Source organism: Stigmatopora nigra, chromosome 18, assembly GCF_051989575.1.
Source record: "Stigmatopora nigra isolate UIUO_SnigA chromosome 18, RoL_Snig_1.1, whole genome shotgun sequence".
In the NCBI taxonomy this organism is placed as follows: Eukaryota; Metazoa; Chordata; class Actinopteri; order Syngnathiformes; family Syngnathidae; genus Stigmatopora; species Stigmatopora nigra.
Genome location: NC_135525.1, coordinates 9,561,989 through 9,581,072, shown reverse-complemented (window position 1 = coordinate 9,581,072; position 19,084 = coordinate 9,561,989). Strand labels below are relative to the sequence as shown.

General features: G+C 40.4%; 3 protein-coding genes across 5 annotated transcripts; 1 reads left to right on the top strand and 2 right to left on the bottom strand.

Moving 5' to 3' along the window:
- Nucleotides 1-29: 29 nt before the first annotated feature.
- On the bottom strand, nucleotides 30-3,499 carry tepsin (TEPSIN adaptor related protein complex 4 accessory protein). The gene is made up of 13 exons (XM_077739137.1): nucleotides 3,363-3,499; nucleotides 3,004-3,076; nucleotides 2,832-2,923; nucleotides 2,679-2,772; nucleotides 2,539-2,606; nucleotides 2,373-2,454; nucleotides 2,180-2,236; nucleotides 1,915-2,109; nucleotides 1,678-1,849; nucleotides 1,492-1,605; nucleotides 1,315-1,393; nucleotides 1,039-1,173; nucleotides 30-978 (listed from the first exon to the last, which is right to left on the bottom strand). Exons 1-13 carry the CDS (start codon nucleotides 3,399-3,401, stop codon nucleotides 538-540), a joined length of 1,641 nt encoding a protein of 546 aa, XP_077595263.1. The 5' UTR covers nucleotides 3,402-3,499; the 3' UTR covers nucleotides 30-537.
- A 118-nt stretch (nucleotides 3,500-3,617) lies between these two features.
- On the top strand, nucleotides 3,618-4,239 carry ndufaf8 (NADH:ubiquinone oxidoreductase complex assembly factor 8). Its single transcript, XM_077739145.1, has 3 exons — nucleotides 3,618-3,831; nucleotides 3,906-4,016; nucleotides 4,077-4,239. The coding sequence occupies exons 1-3, from the start codon at nucleotides 3,751-3,753 to the stop codon at nucleotides 4,095-4,097; spliced, it is 213 nt and encodes a 70-aa protein (XP_077595271.1). The 5' UTR covers nucleotides 3,618-3,750; the 3' UTR covers nucleotides 4,098-4,239.
- A 49-nt stretch (nucleotides 4,240-4,288) lies between these two features.
- On the bottom strand, nucleotides 4,289-18,759 carry slc38a10 (solute carrier family 38 member 10). 3 transcript variants are annotated; one of them, XM_077739141.1, is made up of 18 exons: nucleotides 18,504-18,759; nucleotides 18,134-18,366; nucleotides 17,111-17,228; nucleotides 16,971-17,016; nucleotides 16,737-16,830; nucleotides 16,508-16,651; nucleotides 15,877-16,001; nucleotides 12,756-12,858; nucleotides 12,229-12,411; nucleotides 11,435-11,546; nucleotides 9,845-9,951; nucleotides 9,502-9,655; nucleotides 8,246-8,413; nucleotides 7,764-8,189; nucleotides 7,595-7,660; nucleotides 7,249-7,269; nucleotides 6,665-6,805; nucleotides 4,289-6,464 (listed from the first exon to the last, which is right to left on the bottom strand). In XM_077739141.1, the coding sequence occupies exons 2-18, from the start codon at nucleotides 18,221-18,223 to the stop codon at nucleotides 5,272-5,274; spliced, it is 3,291 nt and encodes a 1,096-aa protein (XP_077595267.1). In that variant the 5' UTR covers nucleotides 18,224-18,366; nucleotides 18,504-18,759; the 3' UTR covers nucleotides 4,289-5,271. The 3 variants fall into 3 exon arrangements, with proteins under 3 accessions (XP_077595267.1, XP_077595268.1, XP_077595269.1); XM_077739142.1 differs by lacking the exon at nucleotides 15,877-16,001 and adding an exon at nucleotides 14,954-15,078; XM_077739143.1 differs by lacking the exon at nucleotides 7,249-7,269.
- Between the last annotated feature and the right edge of the window lie 325 nt (nucleotides 18,760-19,084).

Here is a 19,084-nt window from a genome sequence, read left to right as displayed (position 1 = left end):
TAGTACTAAGAGGCTGTTGGGGAAAAAAATTAAAGGGTAAAGCAGCTCTTGGTTTTTATTTGTTTACACGACAGGGTGATTATATGGAACTGAAACGTCTGGTATTTAAAAATGGTTAGTTTCACCACAAATCCATTTGATAATTCCATTGACAAGCCATAAACAATAACTATGATGTCATAATCGGATGTTTGTGTTGGCATTCTAGCAAATGCAGGAAGACCAAGAATAGTAGCTTAGCTATTTTGGGAGGTTATTGTGTTCACATTAACTGAACCCGAGATAAAAATAAATTTCAAAAAGCTATATTTCTAGTCAATACTTTAAGACACACCCCCAAAAATTCCCCAAATTTGGTGCTCAAAGGCCACATTAGGGTTTTTCCCATTAAATAATTCATACTTACCATTATTTCTGTTTAAATGGGTGTTTTCTTTAAACACAGAGGCATCAATAAAAACTATTCTGCCTAAGAGATAAATGAATAAAGTATAAGGGATGGAGCCAAAAAAAGGACCAAATGTGAAAGGCTAAAGGTCAAGAGTTAAGAAAGGAGAATGCAGATGCTTGTTGATTGTCATCACACACGACTGAGGCTGGATCTTCAGGTTGGTTCTGTTTTAGAGAGTCTGGGTCCACATGAGATGTTGTCGTCTCACATGGAGGCGTTGCCCTGCTAACTAGCTTCATACCATCAAACAGGGAAAGTCTACTAACACAAGGCTGAGTGCATACCTCGTCTTTTGGAGCTAATCTGACTTCAGTGCTAACAGGAGCTAGCAGCAAATTAGCTTCATGAAGAGAAGGCTTCTCCACTTTTGTGTCACTATGAGGAGAGAGCGTAGGTCCCAAAGATGTTGATGTAAGCGCTTGCTTGGGTGTGTGGTTGACTTGATGAATACTGCTGCTGCTGCTAGCTGGATCCTGTTTGGCAGCATGATGAACTCCACCCATCAGGGCCTGGAACTGTCTCAAGATCTGGTGTGAGTAGATAAACAGGAGTGACTTTTGAATATTGAAATGTAGCAGGCATTTTACCTTTGTGGCTTTGTTAGCCACAGGTCCTGGTGGGCCTTCGCTTAGATGATGAAGCCGACGTTGCGTGGTCGCGAAAATTTGCTCCAGGGAGAGAAGGTCGGCGGTCATTAGGCAGGATATGGCGCATAATGCTCTCTGTAGGGTTAAAAATGGTGATGAGAGTGGATTATATCTTTAAAATTATGATGGTATAGCGCCCTTGATTTAAGAGCTTAGTTTGGGACAGAGTTTGTAACTCAAATCTATACACTGATAGAATAATGTAGTACTTATTACCATGTTTACAATGTTGGAGGAATCTTGTAGTTTGCTTGAAAGCAACTCCACCACGACCTCACAGTTGAGTGTGTAACACCTGATTAGGTTAAAAGTAAAACACACAAATTATTATATAAAAACACAGTACCCTGATTCTGCTAAAATTACTACAAAAATAAAAATAGTAGCACTAACTCTTTGATAAAGTGCTGGTTTTCCTCAGTAGACAGAAATACTCTGGAACCTTCAGTCAATTTCGAGATGAGCGCCACCTCCTGGGCGCAGTCTCGTGACTGCAAGACTTCTAACCTGACGACCAAATGGCTAGTTTGGTAAATCCGTGTCTATCAGCTAGACTAGAAACGGGTCTTGCCAACTCACCGTTCCGATTGGTCGCCGCCGCTTTCTCGGCTGGCTCCCGATTGGCTCCCGTTGCAACCCGAGTTACTACCGGCGGAGGTCCTACTGGCGGTCGAGATGTCCTGAGATGAGTTGTTGCCGCTGTCTGTTTCTTCCCAGCCGCCGCCGACCTGCCCCGGACTTCGCCGGGTCGCTACAAAAAGTGAACGCACGCATTTGGTGAACAATTAGACTTCATTCATGACACATGTGTCATACCTTTGAGACTTTTGTGGGCAGGCTGGCTGTACGCGCACGCCGGTACAGCCACTTCAATGGGCGCGGAGGGCGCCACCACAGCCCGGTAGTGGTTGTCATGGAGACGGACGCCCTGGTGTTCTGTTGGAGGGAGGACGGCGCTGGCGACCACTTCTGCGGCTTTCTGGATTTTAACCATGAGCGAATCGTTTCCGGCTGAAAAGCAGAAGTAAAGGATAATATGAGAAATGTGTGTAAAATGACTCAAATGTTTTTTTTTTATTACCTGGATTGTAGCCAAAGCCCTGCATGCCGTTCTTGCGGCAAGCTGCGGAACCCATACCTGGACAGAAAGACATAGTTTGTAGTAAAAAGTCAATATTAGATTAGATTAGATTAAATTGTATTCCTCTAGTACTTGGGAAAATAGAATGAATCATGATTAATTGCCATTTGTACTAATAATTTACTTTACTCACCCACTGCTGAGGGCGCCATATTCAACGCCAGTCTATCGCTTTTTACATAAAGTGCATCTGTAAAAAGCAGTCTTGCAACTTCCTGCAAACAGGAAAAAAATATTAATTTATCTTGTGTACTGCACTATGTATTTTACTAAATATTACAACACAAAATCTTCCTTACTTGTGCAGTACGTCTTACGTTTTGATACAAAGCCATGCCATGGATGGGATCAGGAGGTCCACTGTAAACTTTTTTTTTTTAAATGGAGGAATATTCAAGTTCCTGCAGTTTTTTTTAAGTAGAATGAACTTGTGACTAACCTGATGCTTGCTGAATGAAGGTTGAATTCCTCCTGAGTTCTGTGAGGAAATTTTTGGAGCCATGGCCACACAGATGAACAAAGATTTTCAACACCTGAAACAGAAATGTTACATTTAAATATTTTAGCTTATCACTGTTACAAATTAACTCACCTTGAGTTTAACATGACAGGATTCGACCTGAAGTCTTTCTAGCAGATATTCCAACAAACACTGATCACTGCCTAAAGATTCATGGGAGATTTCTGCCAAGTTGTGACAGTTAAAGGCTTTACTTTCATTTTTGCTGTAAAAGTGGAACTCATGAAGAACAGCAAAAGGATACTTCCAATTTCTTGAAAAAGATAACCGGGACAAGGGTTCTCATCATCTGCTGTAGCTTTTATCAGAGTCGGGACCTTAAGTAATAGAGGGAGGAGATACATTTAGTACGTATGGTTACATATAAAAGAAAGTTAGTTAAATTACTAATATGATGTTCCACTCCAATTCAATTATGCCAGTCTATATCAAGACAAAAGCAATAACAATTATCAACTTCATAGCTAGCATTAGCAAACAGGCTAATGATGCCCAGCTGCACAGCTCCTGTGACACGCAAGCATGATGACACCCAAGTTATAAGAGCTTAAAGTTCATGTGTGCTTTAAGTAATAATTAAAATTTGAATTATTTTGCACTTACTTTCTGAAGGAAGGCAAATCGTTCCATAAATGTAGCCATGATTTAGCAATCCTAGCTTCGCTTTACTCATCTTTCAGGGAAGGTGGAGCAAGGCGTGACAGCTGGCCAATCAGAGGACAGGAAATGAACAACTACCAACAATAATGCCAATTGGTTGTTTAGAAAGTAGAACCGCCTTAGAAGCTGATATCGTCAAATCATTTACCACTTAACTGGCGTGGTAAATTAATTGACACAACAGCAAACCAATCGTGATTGGCTTGTATTTTCTTTTACACAACTACAGTAATGGCGCTGTACTCATAGTACTTAAATGTCACGTCTGTTGAAAGCCCTCTGTTCATAATATATCTTTTATGTAATATTTATATTTTCTACAATAGTAGCCATGTCTGGGTCAAATGTATGGCATCGCAGTCGAGAGAAATTAAGACGTTTTCCAGAATATTTTGCACAATGCGCAGAAGAGGTAAGGTTTCAGTGTACTACAATTCTGTTTACAAATGAAATGAAAAGTTATTTTTCTATATTTGCGTTATTTAGGCAACAATTTATGGAAAATGTGTCGCTGCTACTACAACAAGCAAGCAGGAATTGAAGAAGGACCACTGTTATCAAGAATTTGCAGCCTTGAAGACGTGCTTTGCAAATGCTGTAAGTAATAATTACCACGGATTTTTAAATTTAAATGCATTAAAAATTTATTTTTTACAGGCCAAGAAAACCTGCAAATGAAGAGAAATCCAAATTTGGATGAGGATGCCACTTGTAAAGTCTTGCTGAGAAATGACAACTTTGACAGAGTACTAATTGGTATCCATAAGTAGTGTGTTCGTTATGATTACTTCCATGTAAATAAAGTGACTAAGTAATTGTGTCTAAGTTTATACATTTTGGGGTTCAAATCTTAAGTCCACAAAAATGACTAAACTGCTGTGAACTTTATTATCAGACACACAATCACAGTAAATGGAAAAATAGTTCAAAAATACCTCTATACAAAAATCAACAATGTACAATCCAGTACTGACAAATTAATTACTTCTAATTTTTTCTATAGATATATTTCTGCAATTTTATAGCCAAAATATCCTTACAAAAACACAAACCTGCTCTAAATGGTTTACAAGGCACAGAAATCAAAACAGAAAACACAATACTAATCAAATAAGACAATGAATACCTTCATTAAACCGATTTTTTTAAAGTACACACTTTAAAGGCAACTCTATTGTTACATTGAGTTTGAGAGATCTAGTATATAAACGTTGACATTTAATCAAGAATAACAATATTCACACCAACTTTGGAGAAAAATTCTGAGCTAAATGCAGCTTAAAAACTAAATATTCATTAGATACATCCTAAATATATATTTGCATAGATTTATGTACATTTGGACAATGCAATGACTCAAAAGTCTCCCCTGCAGAACAAGAAAAATAAGTTAATATGTACAATTTTTTGCTACTTAGCAACATTGGACTATTTGGTGACACCTAAAATAAACATATTTTTTTGGGTGGGTGCTAAATACAGATATCTAAGAAGGAGCTAAAGGCTATATGAAGTTATTGAGATTTATGATGACTAAACATATTGGTGGAAATGAGGGATTAAAAGCATTTTTTGGTCTATAATAATAAAAAAAAATATGTTTTTGTTACTTTCCATTCTCCACACATTACCCCAATATATATATATATATATAAAAAAACTTGTGCAATAACACAAACAGACTTTTTTTTGTCTTTTGCAAAAAAACAAAAACAAATTAAAGTGCCACTTTAGTCGGTCTGGTGTCGTCACGGCAACAACAACAACAAAAAAATGGAACATTTAAGTTCAGAATTTCTTGGTCTGTGTATATATATTTGGTAGAAGCCAAAATCTGCTAATATTTCATCTCTTAATCCTCTACGGTCTGCTTAATCTGCCTGGAGTGCACCATAGCCCCCGCTAGCAGCTTTTCCTCCAGGGCTACGTGCAGGTTAGCTCCCCCCAGCTCCAGGAGGGGCTCCAGTCCACGCACACCCCCAGGCACACCCCCGGGCTTCTCCACCCTTTCCAGAGCCCCGGCATCCAGGGCCCTCCGTCTCCGCCTCAGATCTGTTTCGCCCTCGTCCCCGTCATTCTCGCGAGAGCCCCCGGGGGCAGCCTGGGCTTTGACATTCCCTCCGTCTTGACCGTCCTCTCCCGGGTCGTCCTCGCCGCCGGCGCCGCCGGCGCCGACGGCAACTTTCACTTTGAGGTCTCGTCCTCCTTTCTTCAAAGCCGGGCCTCCATCTCCTAGGTCTCCCTCCTTGGCGTCTTTTTCTTTCCCGTCCACCAGAGCGCCATCTTTTTCCATCTGTTGTCGTCTCTCCTCGGCAGCCTTCTCCTGGACTAATTTCTCCAGTTTCTCTCGCTTCTCCCTCTCTAATCGCTCCTCCTCTAGCCTCTCCAACATCTCCTGCTTCTCCTTCTCTAATCGTTCCTTCTCCAGCTTCTCTCGTTTCTCCCTCTCTAGTCGTTCTTTCTCCACTCGGGCCTGCACTTCTTTCTCTATCTTCTCTTTCTCAACCCGTTCTTGCTCCTTAGCCAGCCTTTCCTTTTCCCTTTTCTCCTCCTCCTGCTGCCGTTCTCTTTCTAATCTTTCCCTTTCTGCTCTTTCCCTTTCTGCTCTTTTCATCTCAAACTCCAGCTCATCCTTTTTCTTCTTCTTCTCAAGCTGTTCCAGTTTGGCCTGGGCCTCCTTCTCCAATGTGTCCTTTTCATCATCTGGCCGATGGTGTTCCTCATTTTGCACTTTAGCCACCTGCTCATTTTGAGCCACCGGCTCCAACGCCTCAGGTGGATTCTTTATTAGCGGCACTCCTCGGGCTCCTAGTTCACTCTGCGGATGGGACTCGACGGGGTTCTTTTCTTTGTTAGGCGACGGGAGGACTAACTTGACCGCCTCGGCTCCCTTTTCTGGAATTGCGACTGGATTTTGAGCGTCCGCGGGCTCAACTCCCGCTGCTTCTTCGGGCTGCTGCACATCTGAGCCGCCCGGGCCTGTGTCTCTGGGTTTGGCAGCTCCTCCCCCATCCTCCTCTTCCTCCCCCACATGCTCCTGGAGGTCTAGAGGAAGATCAGATTGAACAATAAACACTTTATTGCACAGTTTTAGAACAACTTACAGAGGAAATACTAAGGTCAGATTTAGATTTAGGACCCTAAAATTACAGTGTTAGCAACCGATGTTAGGTTGACGAGCACAAGGCAAAAAAATACCGATAAATCTAAAGCCTAAATGTGCGCAAAATGTCTATGACACTTACCACCTGGCAGCTTCTGGTGTATTTCCTTATGCTGCTCTTCTATGACGGCTAAAAGCTTCTCCTGCTGGTCAATAAGTCTTTTCTGCTGCTCTTGCTGCTCTTTGATGACCTGCAGCAGTACTGCATGGTCCAGCTGGCCTTCTATCACAAGGACAGGAGAAAAATATCCACTTTAATAATTCATAATAAGACATCATGAGCATGACTTTCAATGGGAGAAAATGGGAATGACTATCAACACTTCTTGGACACTTTACCTATTGCCTTCTTAGATAAATTTCACAAATTGTCAATGATTGTGACCTTTGAAATAGCTAAATCAATATCTCTCTGGTCATGTCAACAAAAATACGACAGCCATTTTGTTTAGGTAGTGTCCAAAGAGTGTACTTTGACTGTATGATCTCACTAATGACATCTACCACACATAGAATATTTAAAAACTAGTGGATGATAACTATGTTAGACGAGCAGGGTTAGGGTGAAGTTAGTTAAAAAATAAAAAATCATACGAAGTACTATAATATTAAGGTGAATACACCCTGTGGAGACATTTTAGTAAAAGAGCAAAAAGGACGTCATACCTGCAACCAGCTTTTTTATCACTGTGATCCAGCAGAGAAGGAAGAGCAAAGTGATAAAGATTCAGAACGAGAGAAATAGAACACAAGTAAACGACAAAAAATCATAAAAAAGCCAAGCATATATCCGGCATTATCGGAAAAGAAAAGGCTCTGCTTCAGTCCCCCTACTTTTTACCCTAAAAAAAATATGCAGTAGCAAGAAAGGATCACAGCGATGATAAAAGAGGCAGTGTGATATTAAAAAAATAAATAAAAATGGGCTACTTGTCAATCATTCTTTACCATCAATTTTTCCCTGGATTCTTACGTATTATAACAAAAAAAATCAACAACAATTCCAACTCACCATCCATCTTCTCGTCTCCGGCACCCTTGCTATCAACAGCTGGGGCTTCTTCAGCAGCAGGTGGCGCTAGAAGAACATGTATAAAAAGTGAGTGTATCAAATAGCAGATTTCTTCAGGGCGTGGCATGAGTTATTGATAATAGCTAGCATTAGCTTAGCATTGACTCACGTTTCCCAACAGCCTCAGCAGATTTTTCTGCTTTCTGTGCTTTCTCCAGCGAAGAAGCTTCATTGGCTACTTTTTCTTTGGGAGGATCTTCCATGTCGGCATCTTTAATGGGGATGACTTGTTGCTTTTTCACGGGTTCTTCCCCCACCTTTTCAAGGACCTCATTGGACTGCACTTGTCCACCTGCCTGATCCACTTCATCTTTCTTCACAACCACTATAGCCGCCTTGAGTACATTTTCTGCACTTTCTTCTAATTTAGCAACAGGCGGGTCCATGTCTTGCTCCTGGCTTCTTTTGAGCTCTTTTTCAACTTTTTGCTTCTCTTCTTCTAACTCTGCAATGTTCTTTCGAGTGTCTATCTGGACTTTATCGTGTGGGATGGGTGGTTCATGGCGGTGGGCTTCTCCCTCGGGTAAAGCCACCCCTGCGTGAAGACGGCTTAGATTCATTCCAATATGGAAGAAAGTCATATTTCCTTACCTGCATCAGGACGGTCTAATTGGACCTCCTCCTCCACCTCCTTCTTGGTTGCTTCTGGTAATTTTATCTGAGGGGGTTCGATTGCTTGCCTCTTGATGGATTGTGGTTCATTTATGGCTAGGAGTTTTGGTCCTTCCATGTCTATTGGTTTCAGATTTGGGAGATTCTCTGCAAAGAGAAAAATCATTTTTTTTTATAAATGGAATAAAATAACTGGAATAAAATCCCTGAATTCAGTTTTTTATAGATCTAAAAATGTGTATTTGAGCTTTTTTAATGTATTTTTAGATTTTACAAAATGATTTTTTAACTAAAAACAGAAAAAAATGATTAAAAATGACAATTATTGATTTAAAAGGGGGAAAATCAGGAAATTTGATATACATCTGTGCTCTTCATTTGAATTTGATCCTAAAACTGAAAGTCAGTACTCATGATTTACTTTACACGTGTCCTACATCATAAAAAATACATTACAGTGATCCCTCAAATTTCGCTGTTCATCGAAAAATCACTACGGAGAGTCATCCCAATTATAACTCCTTTTTTTCTTCAGTGCTAAATCCCAATAGCAAGAGTGTAATATAATGTGTGGTCTTCAATGGCTCAAAGTTGAGTGAACTTCTCATCGAAGCCACTAGGCGGCAGTCATTACCGAGAAGAAAAACGCCTACAAAAAGGCATATTGCATTAACGCCAAGGATTTCAATTGCAAAAGTCAATGTGAATCTCTAAAAAGTGAAACTTTCTAGGACACATCCATCTACATCTTTCTTCCTTCCAGTTGCTGTCTTTGCAAACTAATATTACCTCCTCTCTTTTGTACGTCTGCAGCTTAAAGGCCTTGTTGAAGTGCCACGGCAGATATATAGGAGGAAGGTGGCAAAGATAGAATTTGCTGGGGGAAGGATGTCAAGAGGAAATGAGCCAAAAGGGTGCAGAGAAAATTGCCTGAGTCTGAAGGGCATCACTCTTGCTCCATCAATGTCAAGCGCTCCCAGATACTATCACAGTCTTATCTTCTTACTCTGCCTGTCTCCCTATCAGTCTTTCTGTATGGGCATGAAATGAAAAATAATGTTGTCTTGTTTCTTTGTTTTTTTTTTTGGTTGGGGGAGGGGGCTTTGGTGTTAGATTACATTTTCTTTGCCAGGCGTGAATGCTCCGCCCACTAGTTGAAGTAAACGCCTCATTATTCGTTGCGATGGAGCAAGAACGCGGGTGTTTTTTATGTTTTTGGGGTATTTTTTTCTTACCGTGCAGTTCAATGATGTCTCGAAGTGGCAGGTTGTTCTTGTCAGGTGCCGGAGGGGGGTGGGCTTGAACTTTGGTGATGGGGTCTTGAGCTGAGATGGATAGGGTGGTGAAGGTGCTGATGAGAAGGATGCCAAGACCCACACAAAGCACCAACTGGAGAGAAGATGCTTGTTAGTAACTAGATTAAAAGCCCTGAATATTCCATCTTTCCTAAAAAAAAAAAAAAAAAGTCGGCACTCATGATTGACTTTCCCGGGCCGCATAAAATCATTCGGCGGACCAGATTTGGCCCCCGAGCCGCCACTTTGACACCTGTGACCTAAGGGTTTGCTAATACATCACCTGAGCGATGAATCCATTCTTTTGTATCTTCCTGTAGATGAGGGCGGGGCATATGAAGCAAATGAGGCTCCCCATGGTGGCTCCAGTCAGACCCAAAATGGTTTCCACTAAGGACACACAATGGCAGAAGGGTCATTTGGTTGTTGTTGTTTCTCATCAGTATTATCAGGAAAAAAAGTGATTCGGAGCTGATAAAGAATGCGAGCCCAGGTTGCAAGAAGACAACGGCGATAACACATGAAATAAGCGATAAGCTGTGTGGCTCCGCTTTTGAAGGATGGGCTTCAGACAGTCAAGTGCTTGTAAACACAGTCACCTGATTTTGTCACCATAAACAATGACAAAGGGGGATTTGTCTACCGTTCCCCAAATACAAGCTTCTTATCTGCAGCGCCATTCAAAGTGCCATTCATAATCAGCCGCCGCCCAGCCCCTCACTCTGGGCTCCCGTCCCTGGCAGCGTTGTCCTTTTCGGCACACTGCCCTTGGCCCACCCTCTGTATCCGTCCACCGACTTGGCTGGATGTCAGACCCCCACCTCCCCAAAAAAAACATGGCTTATCCAGAGGACGGATAGCATATTGTCCCCCTCAGATTTAGTGTCTGTTCTCCCCAGGGTCCTTACCTCCCTTCTCCTCAGTCTATTAGTCTGATTAGAAACACAAAATGCCAAGCAGAGGAATTTCTGTTGATGCGGCGGACGTTTGGTCACCGGTCTTTTGGTCCATTTTGGTCGCCGGTCAAATGCTGACAGTTTACTGTTGAAACCAGCTCTCAAAATTATATTCATGATTGAGAGTTTAATATCTAAGTACTGTTTAATATCCAAGTACTGTTTAATATCTAAGTACTGTTTAATATCTAAGTACTGTCTAATATCTAAGTACTGTTTGATATCTAAGTACTGTTTAATATCTAAGTACTGTTTAATATCCAAGTACTGTTTTATATCCAAGTACTATTTATTATCCAAATACTGTTTAATATCCAAGTACTGTTTAATGTCTAAGTACTGTTTAATATCTAATATCTAAGTACTGTTTAATATCCAAGTACTGTTTTATATCCAAGTACTATTTATTATCCAAATACTGTTTAATATCCAAGTACTGTTTAATGTCTAAGTACTGTTTAATATCTAAGTACCTGCGACCAAAAGACCGGCTACCAAAAGACCGGCGACCAAACGTCCGGTCACGGACCTATCAAAACAAAGGATGAAAGCGGGTAAAAGATCATTCTCGCAGTTACGAGTCAACCGCCGTTTTAGGGCTTTGTGTGAGACAGGTACGTAGTGAGAACTTGATGTGGAGTCAGCAGCATTGCAATGTGGTCTTGTTGTGTGTGCTTGTTATCATGAAAACCTGCGGGGATAAAGCCCCCGCCCCCTCTACACACTGTCTTCCCATCTGAAAGGAAATAAAAGTTAGAGCCCTGATTTAAGGACTGCGTTCTGCTGTGACAGTCACAGACTCATAAAGTCACATTCAGTCGGGTCGTTAAAGCGTCTGGCAAGCCCGCCGAGGCCGAGAAACACGCGCACCTTTCCAGACCTCCATTCAACGAGCCGTACGCGCGTCGCTTACGTACCGTTGGGTATTAGAATGCCTCCCAGCATGGTGCCGAACACAATGCTGAGGGTGATCATCTTGAAGCGGAGAGGAGGCATGTATCCGCCGGCAGCAAATGTCCCGTCTTTTTGCTGCCAAGGACAAAAGAGACAATAGTTAAAGACTATACTATAAAAAATATGAACTGAATTAAAAGTCCTCAATATTCAATATATTTTCTATAGATCAACCACAATGTGTATTTTAACTTTTTTATGTATTTTTAGATTGATTTTTGAACTAAAAACAGAAAAAAATGGTAAAAAAAATTATGATTATCGATTTAAAAGGGGGAAAATCGGGAAGTTTAATATACATTTATACACTTCATTTTAATTTGATCCTAAAAGAGAAAGTCGGCACTCATTATTTACTTTCCTGGGCCACACAAAATGATGTGGAGGGCCAGATTTGGCCCCCGAGCCGCATCTTGGTCACTACAGGAATACAATCTATTAAAAAAAGTGATTTTACATTAGAAAAAGTGATGTGCAAGACAAAACTCTAGCCTCGGGCTACTGTTTGTGTTAGCAGTTCCTGTGGCCTGCATGTCAAATGTATGGCCCAGAAGTCAGCTGTGTTTTAGTACGACCACTCACGTGTGGATATGAAATACAAACAAGTGAAATTGAGGTCACGGCTGAGTTCCTATTTGAGGAGGACTTGCGCTTACATTGGTCACGCGCTCCCCAGAATGACTCTGCACTTTCTTATCCGGCAATGCAAACAAGAGAATGCTCGGACGCTATAGGCCGAGTGGAACGGGACTTTCACCTGCTGCTCAAAGAGCATGGTGTTGATAGCCTGGCGACACGGCAGGATCATCATGGGGAAGCCCACGGCTACAGACATCATGAAGCCCACCCGGATGACCTCGGTTACCAAGTTGGAGGGGAAGTTCATCAATACGTTGCCGGCAATGTTCTCGGTGAAACTGACGTAGCCAAAGAAGCCCACCTGGAACAAAGAGAGTTCATTTAAATATGCTTTGACATAAAAAAAATGATGCTATTCCAATGTAAAAATAAACTATGACATTGGAGCAATGTGATTATACGCTTTGAGACAATGCTATATAGAAGCATGGCTGCATTATTATCTTCTCGACCAAACCCAATACTTTGTGTACCCGGAATGACGCTCCTTGAACGATTTAGCTATCTGCGTGGCCATCAAGAGAAAATAAAACCAGAGATTATTCATGTCTGGCAAGGACCACCACACCGAATCCTCATTTTGACACGAATGGGGATGCTAGCATGGAGTCTGCGTGTTACAAGTGTGAATGTGTCTCCACTTACAGTGATGTAGAAGACGGTGACGACGTTGAGGGCTGAGGTGAAGATAGTGCTCATGCGTTTGACGGACGGCTCGTCGAGGCTGTCGTAAGTCGGTAGCACCTGACTGCGAGAGAAGGGCATGTGACAGACTACAAACACGCGCCATGATAGAACCAACGCATGGGATTGTTGCTGCAGCTGTGTTATCAACCAATATGGAAGACAGTATGACGGAATTGATGACCATTAAGTACAATGAATAAGACCTGATACTTGATTAATAACATCAAAATTAAGGGAAATTATTAGATTTAATCAAGGAAATACTTAAGACCTACCGTATACATGCATTTACATCTATGTGTATGTATGTGTATGTATGTGTATGTATGTGTATGTATGTGTATGTATGTGTATGTATGTGTATGTATGTGTATGTATGTGTATGTATGTGTATGTATGTGTATGTATGTGTATGTATGTGTATGTATGTGTATGTATGTGTATGTATGTGTATGTATGTGTATGTATGTGTATGTATGTGTATGTATGTGTATGTATGTATGTGTATGTATGTGTATGTATGTGTATGTATGTGTATGTATGTGTATGTGTGTATATGTATGTGTATATGTATGTATAGATGTATGTATAGATGTATAAGTTATCCAATCCAATATGCATACTACATAACAATTTTAAATGACTAGCATAGATTTTGTACACAGACTGCAACAAGTATTCCCAGGTGGCTCTTTTCAAATATTCACAAATGTTTATAGTCGATCTCTACAAGCACAGAATTTCACAATGTAGACATAAAACTCTTTTAAAAAGCATGTCATGCCAATTGAAGGGGTGTTAAATAAAGTTTGTGTGCGTGCATGTGCCGAGGTGATGGAAGTCACGATGGCTCCCTAAGGCGTCTGCCATTTTTTTCTGGCTTTGTACTACAACATATTGTTTAAAGAAGGGGACATAGTGTTTGCTTACCAGTGAATTTACAGGTTTTTTTTCTTGTACACACATGAATGAGCTGAGTAATCAAAACTTTCATTCCATTTCACTCATACTTGAACTCCCACTCCAAATTATAATCCACTAACCATTAACTCACTAAACTAATCTTAAATATGACTGCCATATGCTATATTTGTGATGACCACCTGACCCTTAAATAATAAAAAAGTAAAACAAGGCCATCTTTTATTCCCTCATAATGGCAATGTTAAGTCATGATGTAACGCAGAGTAAACACAGTTCACGAATGTCATAAAAGCCCAATGTGCCGAGAGCTATTTAAATCGGGCCATGAGTGCATCAGTGTGTGTCTGTAGGACGGCTACGGTCCAGCGTGTTGATTAGTGGTTTGGCCTGAGCTGCCTGCCATCTATCGGAGCTACCACCTCCCACCTCCAACCTCCCACCTGACAACAGGCCAACACATCATCCTGCCAAATAACACTCTACTGAGGCCTGGCTCCAGGACACATGAGCATAGTATATACGCTCACTGGTGGACATCCTTCCACTTTATGTATGTATACTGGTACATTGAAGTTAAAAGTGGTACACATAATAATTGTCTGGTCTAATGTCGATTTTTGAAAAATCTGCTAAATTTGTGCAGATCCTGATTATTTTTGCATAAATAAAAGCATGTGTGTAGTCATTGAGCCAAATGTGATACTTCACTAAACAGGTATTATTATCTGATCTAATGCAGTATATTATTTTACTAGAGGACAAAAAGAAAAAGACAAAGGATGTAGATGGGTGAGAAAGAATAAAAGTTGTGATTAAGCTTTTAGAATTTGAATGCGGTCATGCAACATGAAAAATGAAGCGTAAGAAAAGAATATTAGAATGAAAAGATATGTGAAAATCCCTTTGGCTTAATTTTCTATTATAATAGTTGCAAAATACGGGCGACTTATTTGCTTCAATTACTATGTAATTGCAATGCAGGTTAGCATAAATAGCAGTCTCTTTGTATGCATTTTTTTTTACCATTTTTCCCCCAAAGCTCTATTGTGGCTTTTAGAAATCATGCAAAGATTCATGCATTACCCAGAATCCATTTCCCCCCCTAAGATTGTGCCAGTGGAGAATTGTGACCAGCAATCCACCAGACCAAAGGGTCTACCAGGACTACTATATGTCAGTCATTGAACTGCTGAGACATTTACAGTCCAGTCCTGTGACAGCGGGGTACTTACGACTGACAGGCGAAGGCCATCCCACAGATGGGGAGACAGCGAAACACCCCCTCCCAGCGCACCACATTGACCTGCCCTAGCCACCAGCCACTGAGCAGCCCGTGTTTGAATGAAGACAGCACCATCTAAGGGGAAGGAAGGGGGGGATTGGGGTTATGGCGTAAACCAAATCAAGACAGGTGGAAGGAAGAAATCGAGCAGGGAAGAGAGGGTAGGGGGGGGGGGCTGCTTCCATGCATTGAAAACCTCATAAGAAAGAACCAGAATTGAGGATGTGAATACCACGTGCTGCATAGAAACCTGCCAGAGTCAAAAGATGGATGTGAAGAGCATGACCATAACATACAAAAATGAAATGATCATGTTAATTAAAAAAATGATTGGGAGGTTTAACTGGGAAAATATATATATTTTTACAATATTTTGCAACTATATCTAGGTCTTCCACCCTGATATTAAAGGTGCTCGGACGTTTGGTCGCCGGTCAAATACTGTTGAAACCATCTCTCAAAATTATATTTATGAGAGAGTTTAATATCTAAGTACTGCTTAATATCTAAGTACTGTTTAATGTCTAAGTACTGTTTGATATCTAAGTACTGTTTGATATCTAAGTACTATTCAATATCTAAGTACTATTTAGATATTAAACTCTCTCATGAATATAATTTTGAGAGCTGGTTTCAACAGTAAACTCACCATTTGACCGGCGACCAAAAGACCGGCGACCAAACGTCCGGTCACGATATTAAAGGGGGTCTAAATATTTCACTTGATAATTACCACACCTCCTACTCTAAAAACACACACACACACAAACGTACGTGAGGGAAAAGCCTAATTAAGCCTGGCAGAATGTTTTGGGGGATTTTGAGACTCCAAAAGTGGCATTGGTCTTTCCTTGGCTCCCATGGTTTACTTACGGGTGACAGCAGAAGGTGGTGGCGATAATGGGCAGGCATTGAATGACGCCCTTCATGCGCCACAGGTGGACCCGCTCCACCCAGGAGCCCGAGACTATGCCGTACCGCAGGGACGACAACACTATCTACAACATGAGTAGCGGGGGTGGAGAACGGCAGGAGAGGAGGGGGGAGTGTCATCATCAGACGGGGGGGCACACAAAGTCAAAATGAGGAGAAAACAAGACACAAAGGGTCAAAAGGAGGAAAAAGTGGGAGGGATAAGAAGAAGATTGGTGATTGTTAGAAGGGTTCAGGGTTTTATACACCAGGGTGGTTCTGTATATTCTAACACCAAAAACGTTTTTACTAAACCTCATTAAAGTGAAAGTTGGAGACGCGTGCGTACACAATCACACTCAGGCTGAATTCAAAATATTAAAATTAAAAAGGAAGACCAGCTTAGCATTAGTTCTTTAGTTATGCTTCAGTTATGCTTGTGTTAATAAAAAACTAATAATAATAATACAGCAATACTTTTCATTTTGAAGCAAAGGGAGGCAAATAGGAGTATGGTTAATATTAAGAAACTGAATACAAAGACACATATAGAACTGCAATTGCTATTAGGAATATCTTTATTTAGACTTACCGTGAACATGAAGAAAGTGTAAAACATGAGCGCCATGGCTGAGAAGGACTGAATGGATGACATCATGTTTCTTTGCAGACTGAGAGGAAGGACGATGAAGAGCGAAACAGCAATCAGCAGAACCACACGAAAACTGCCCGTCACCTTGAAATAAAAATTGAGAACTACAATGTAACTTGCCATAGATGCCTTTAATATTGTTATTAATATTCTTTTAAAAATCCCAAACCTGTAAACCCAAAAGTTGAGCAAAGAAATTGGAGCCCAAATCGGCAATCACCACATAGAAGGCAATACAGGTCCCCAACATTAAGCCAATCATACTGCAACGACAAAAATTGAAATGTCATTTAAAATTCATTTCCCCCCCTAAATCAAACCAACATCTCTCCTTCAAAAATGGTTGACTTTCATAGATCTCTGTCATCATTTCTTCACAACTGTGACAAATAAATAGACTTGCCTGGTCTCCACTAAGGTTTTTCCTGGTTTTCCATAAGCATGGAAGGCTGTAAAAACAAACATGACATCACTTTTTGTTTGGAACTATGTTTTAAGTGAAAAGTGTTAAGAAAATATTACCACGCCCAGATCATTACTCACCTAATCCTGCATAGGTCCTTCGCTTTGTATTGCTGGCGGTGTGAACCAAGAACATGCAGGATTTGTGAGTCATCCAAGAGCAAAGGAACAACAGGAGAGTTCCCAGCACTATCCCACACTGAGAAAAAATGGAGATAAGTTCAAGTACATATAAAAGTGGCATCCATGATGTCCAAAATAGGCCACAAATACTGATCATTTATACATTCTGCTGTGGTGTAGTCGCAAATTTTAAAGTGATATTCTGTTAGCAAGTCATGTTTGTTTTTGTTTGGACTCCATTGTTGGCCCAACATATTTTCACTTTACTACAAATGCTTGTCCGTTTGAAAACTTTACTTTTCAAGCTGACCTCATCATTAAATGTTTTTTTTCGATCGTTCAAAGTGGGAATTTAATTGGACTCTTGAGAACACATCTTTTCCAGCACCTTGGGCTAAGTAAGTCATTGACTATTCATGTTTTTAGGATTGAGAGGCTACTAAGCTTCATTTAACTTCTTGTAAATGAAAATGAGATAATCACGGCAGTAAATACCCAAAGGGATATTTACCCGGTTAAATCCAGTGTCGAGCTTCATTGTCTACTATCAAAGCAATGTTTACTTTTATGATTAGAGAGTGCTGAGTGTTTTTTAGAAACAAACATCGATATAATGCTAATTTGCACATAAGGCTCCCAGACATGGGAACTGGTTTGTTTGGGAACAAGGTATTTTTTATAAACATTTGGAAGTCAATGCAACATAGTATTTTTTTCCGTACAGATGGTGAGCGGATGATGGCGTACATTCGTAGTTGTAGTTTTTGTAATTTGTCCGAATTTGACCTGGTGTGTAATTGTGTATTGATGGCGTTCCGAATAGCCCAAACATAATTTAAGAACAACTTCAGAGTTAAAGAAAATTAATTCATACATTAAAAAAATACTTATTAAATGAAATAGGCATATTATTTTTAAGACAGTAAACTAATTTTAATTTTGTTAGATCCCTTGTTAGAATAATGTGAGTAATTAGCACACCTGTTTGAAGCAAAACGGCATGGTCAGCACGCTAACACCAACGATGCTGTTGACCACATTCATGATGAGACCCCAGTTTGATGCCGTCATTTTGCAATACTTGAGCCCCGGTAAGTTAATAAAAACACGATAAGAAAGTGTTAAAACACAAATATGTTTGGGGTTGTCAAAATGTCACAATTTTCCACTCGGGGGTTCGTCGAAGTTCCGGGGTTCCGTCTAGTGACGTGGCGCTGTGAAAATAGTAAACAACATACTTCAACCTCTTCACAAATACTTCCCATTTTGTATTTAAAATATACCAATACGTGGGCGTGTGCTCTACGAATAAAAGGGAATATAAAATATAGTTTTAAAATAGTAACTTTACCGTTTAATGTGGCATCTTTCACCAAGCGCGCAGTCGGGCTGTTAGGTTATCATGGGTGACGTCGTGTCGTCAACACTTGGTTATGTCTGTAGATTGTTTTTATTTAAAAGCGCAGATTTAAAATCCTTTCGAATTGGTAAATAAAAAAAAACAGATCTGCGTGTTTTCCTCGCATACTCGTCTTCGTAATCAGGAAGCAGCTATTGTAGTCGAGGAAGTGAATGAAGACGACACTGCCATTAATGTTTTGCCTAGCCGGAAAACACTCCAATGCCTCCTTGTGGACGTGTAGAGGGGTTGCAGGTTTGATGGTAAGGTGCTTTCCAACTCATCCAATTGTCATCTCTATTCTTTAACTTGCATTGATTACGATTGACGTTTCATTCATTTAAACTGGGAGGATGCACATGATTTGCTGTCAAAATCTCCTAATCAAGTTGATTGAACGTATAGTGTCGTCAATGGCAGGCAAGAATTGATAGGAATAATGTGGATTCATAAAATTATAGATATAGGACCTGTTAACAATCCACTGATTTCAAGCATACTTATTTTCAACCAAACAAAGAATGAGTAGATAT

Excerpts from the sequence above, each read along its gene's own strand:
- tepsin (XM_077739137.1), bottom strand. The coding sequence starts at position 3,401 with ATGGCTACATTTATGGAACGATTTGCCTTCCTTCAGAAA. Across the intron at positions 1,606-1,677 it reads GGCGGCGACCAATCGGAACG|GTTAGAAGTCTTGCAGTCAC; the intron begins GTGAGTTGGCAA and ends TTTGGTCGTCAG. Across the intron at positions 1,174-1,314 it reads CCTCCAACATTGTAAACATG|AGAGCATTATGCGCCATATC; the intron begins GTAATAAGTACT and ends TTAACCCTACAG.
- ndufaf8 (XM_077739145.1), top strand. The coding sequence starts at position 3,751 with ATGTCTGGGTCAAATGTATGGCATCGCAGTCGAGAGAAATTAAGACGT. Across the intron at positions 3,832-3,905 it reads TTGCACAATGCGCAGAAGAG|GCAACAATTTATGGAAAATG; the intron begins GTAAGGTTTCAG and ends TGCGTTATTTAG. Across the intron at positions 4,017-4,076 it reads AGACGTGCTTTGCAAATGCT|GCCAAGAAAACCTGCAAATG; the intron begins GTAAGTAATAAT and ends TATTTTTTACAG.
- slc38a10 (XM_077739141.1), bottom strand. The coding sequence starts at position 18,223 with ATGACGGCATCAAACTGGGGTCTCATCATGAATGTGGTCAACAGCATC. Across the intron at positions 11,547-12,228 it reads CCATGCTCTTTGAGCAGCAG|CAAAAAGACGGGACATTTGC; the intron begins GTGAAAGTCCCG and ends TGTCCTTGGCAG. Across the intron at positions 7,270-7,594 it reads CGGAGACGAGAAGATGGATG|TGATAAAAAAGCTGGTTGCA; the intron begins GTGAGTTGGAAT and ends GCTGGATCACAG.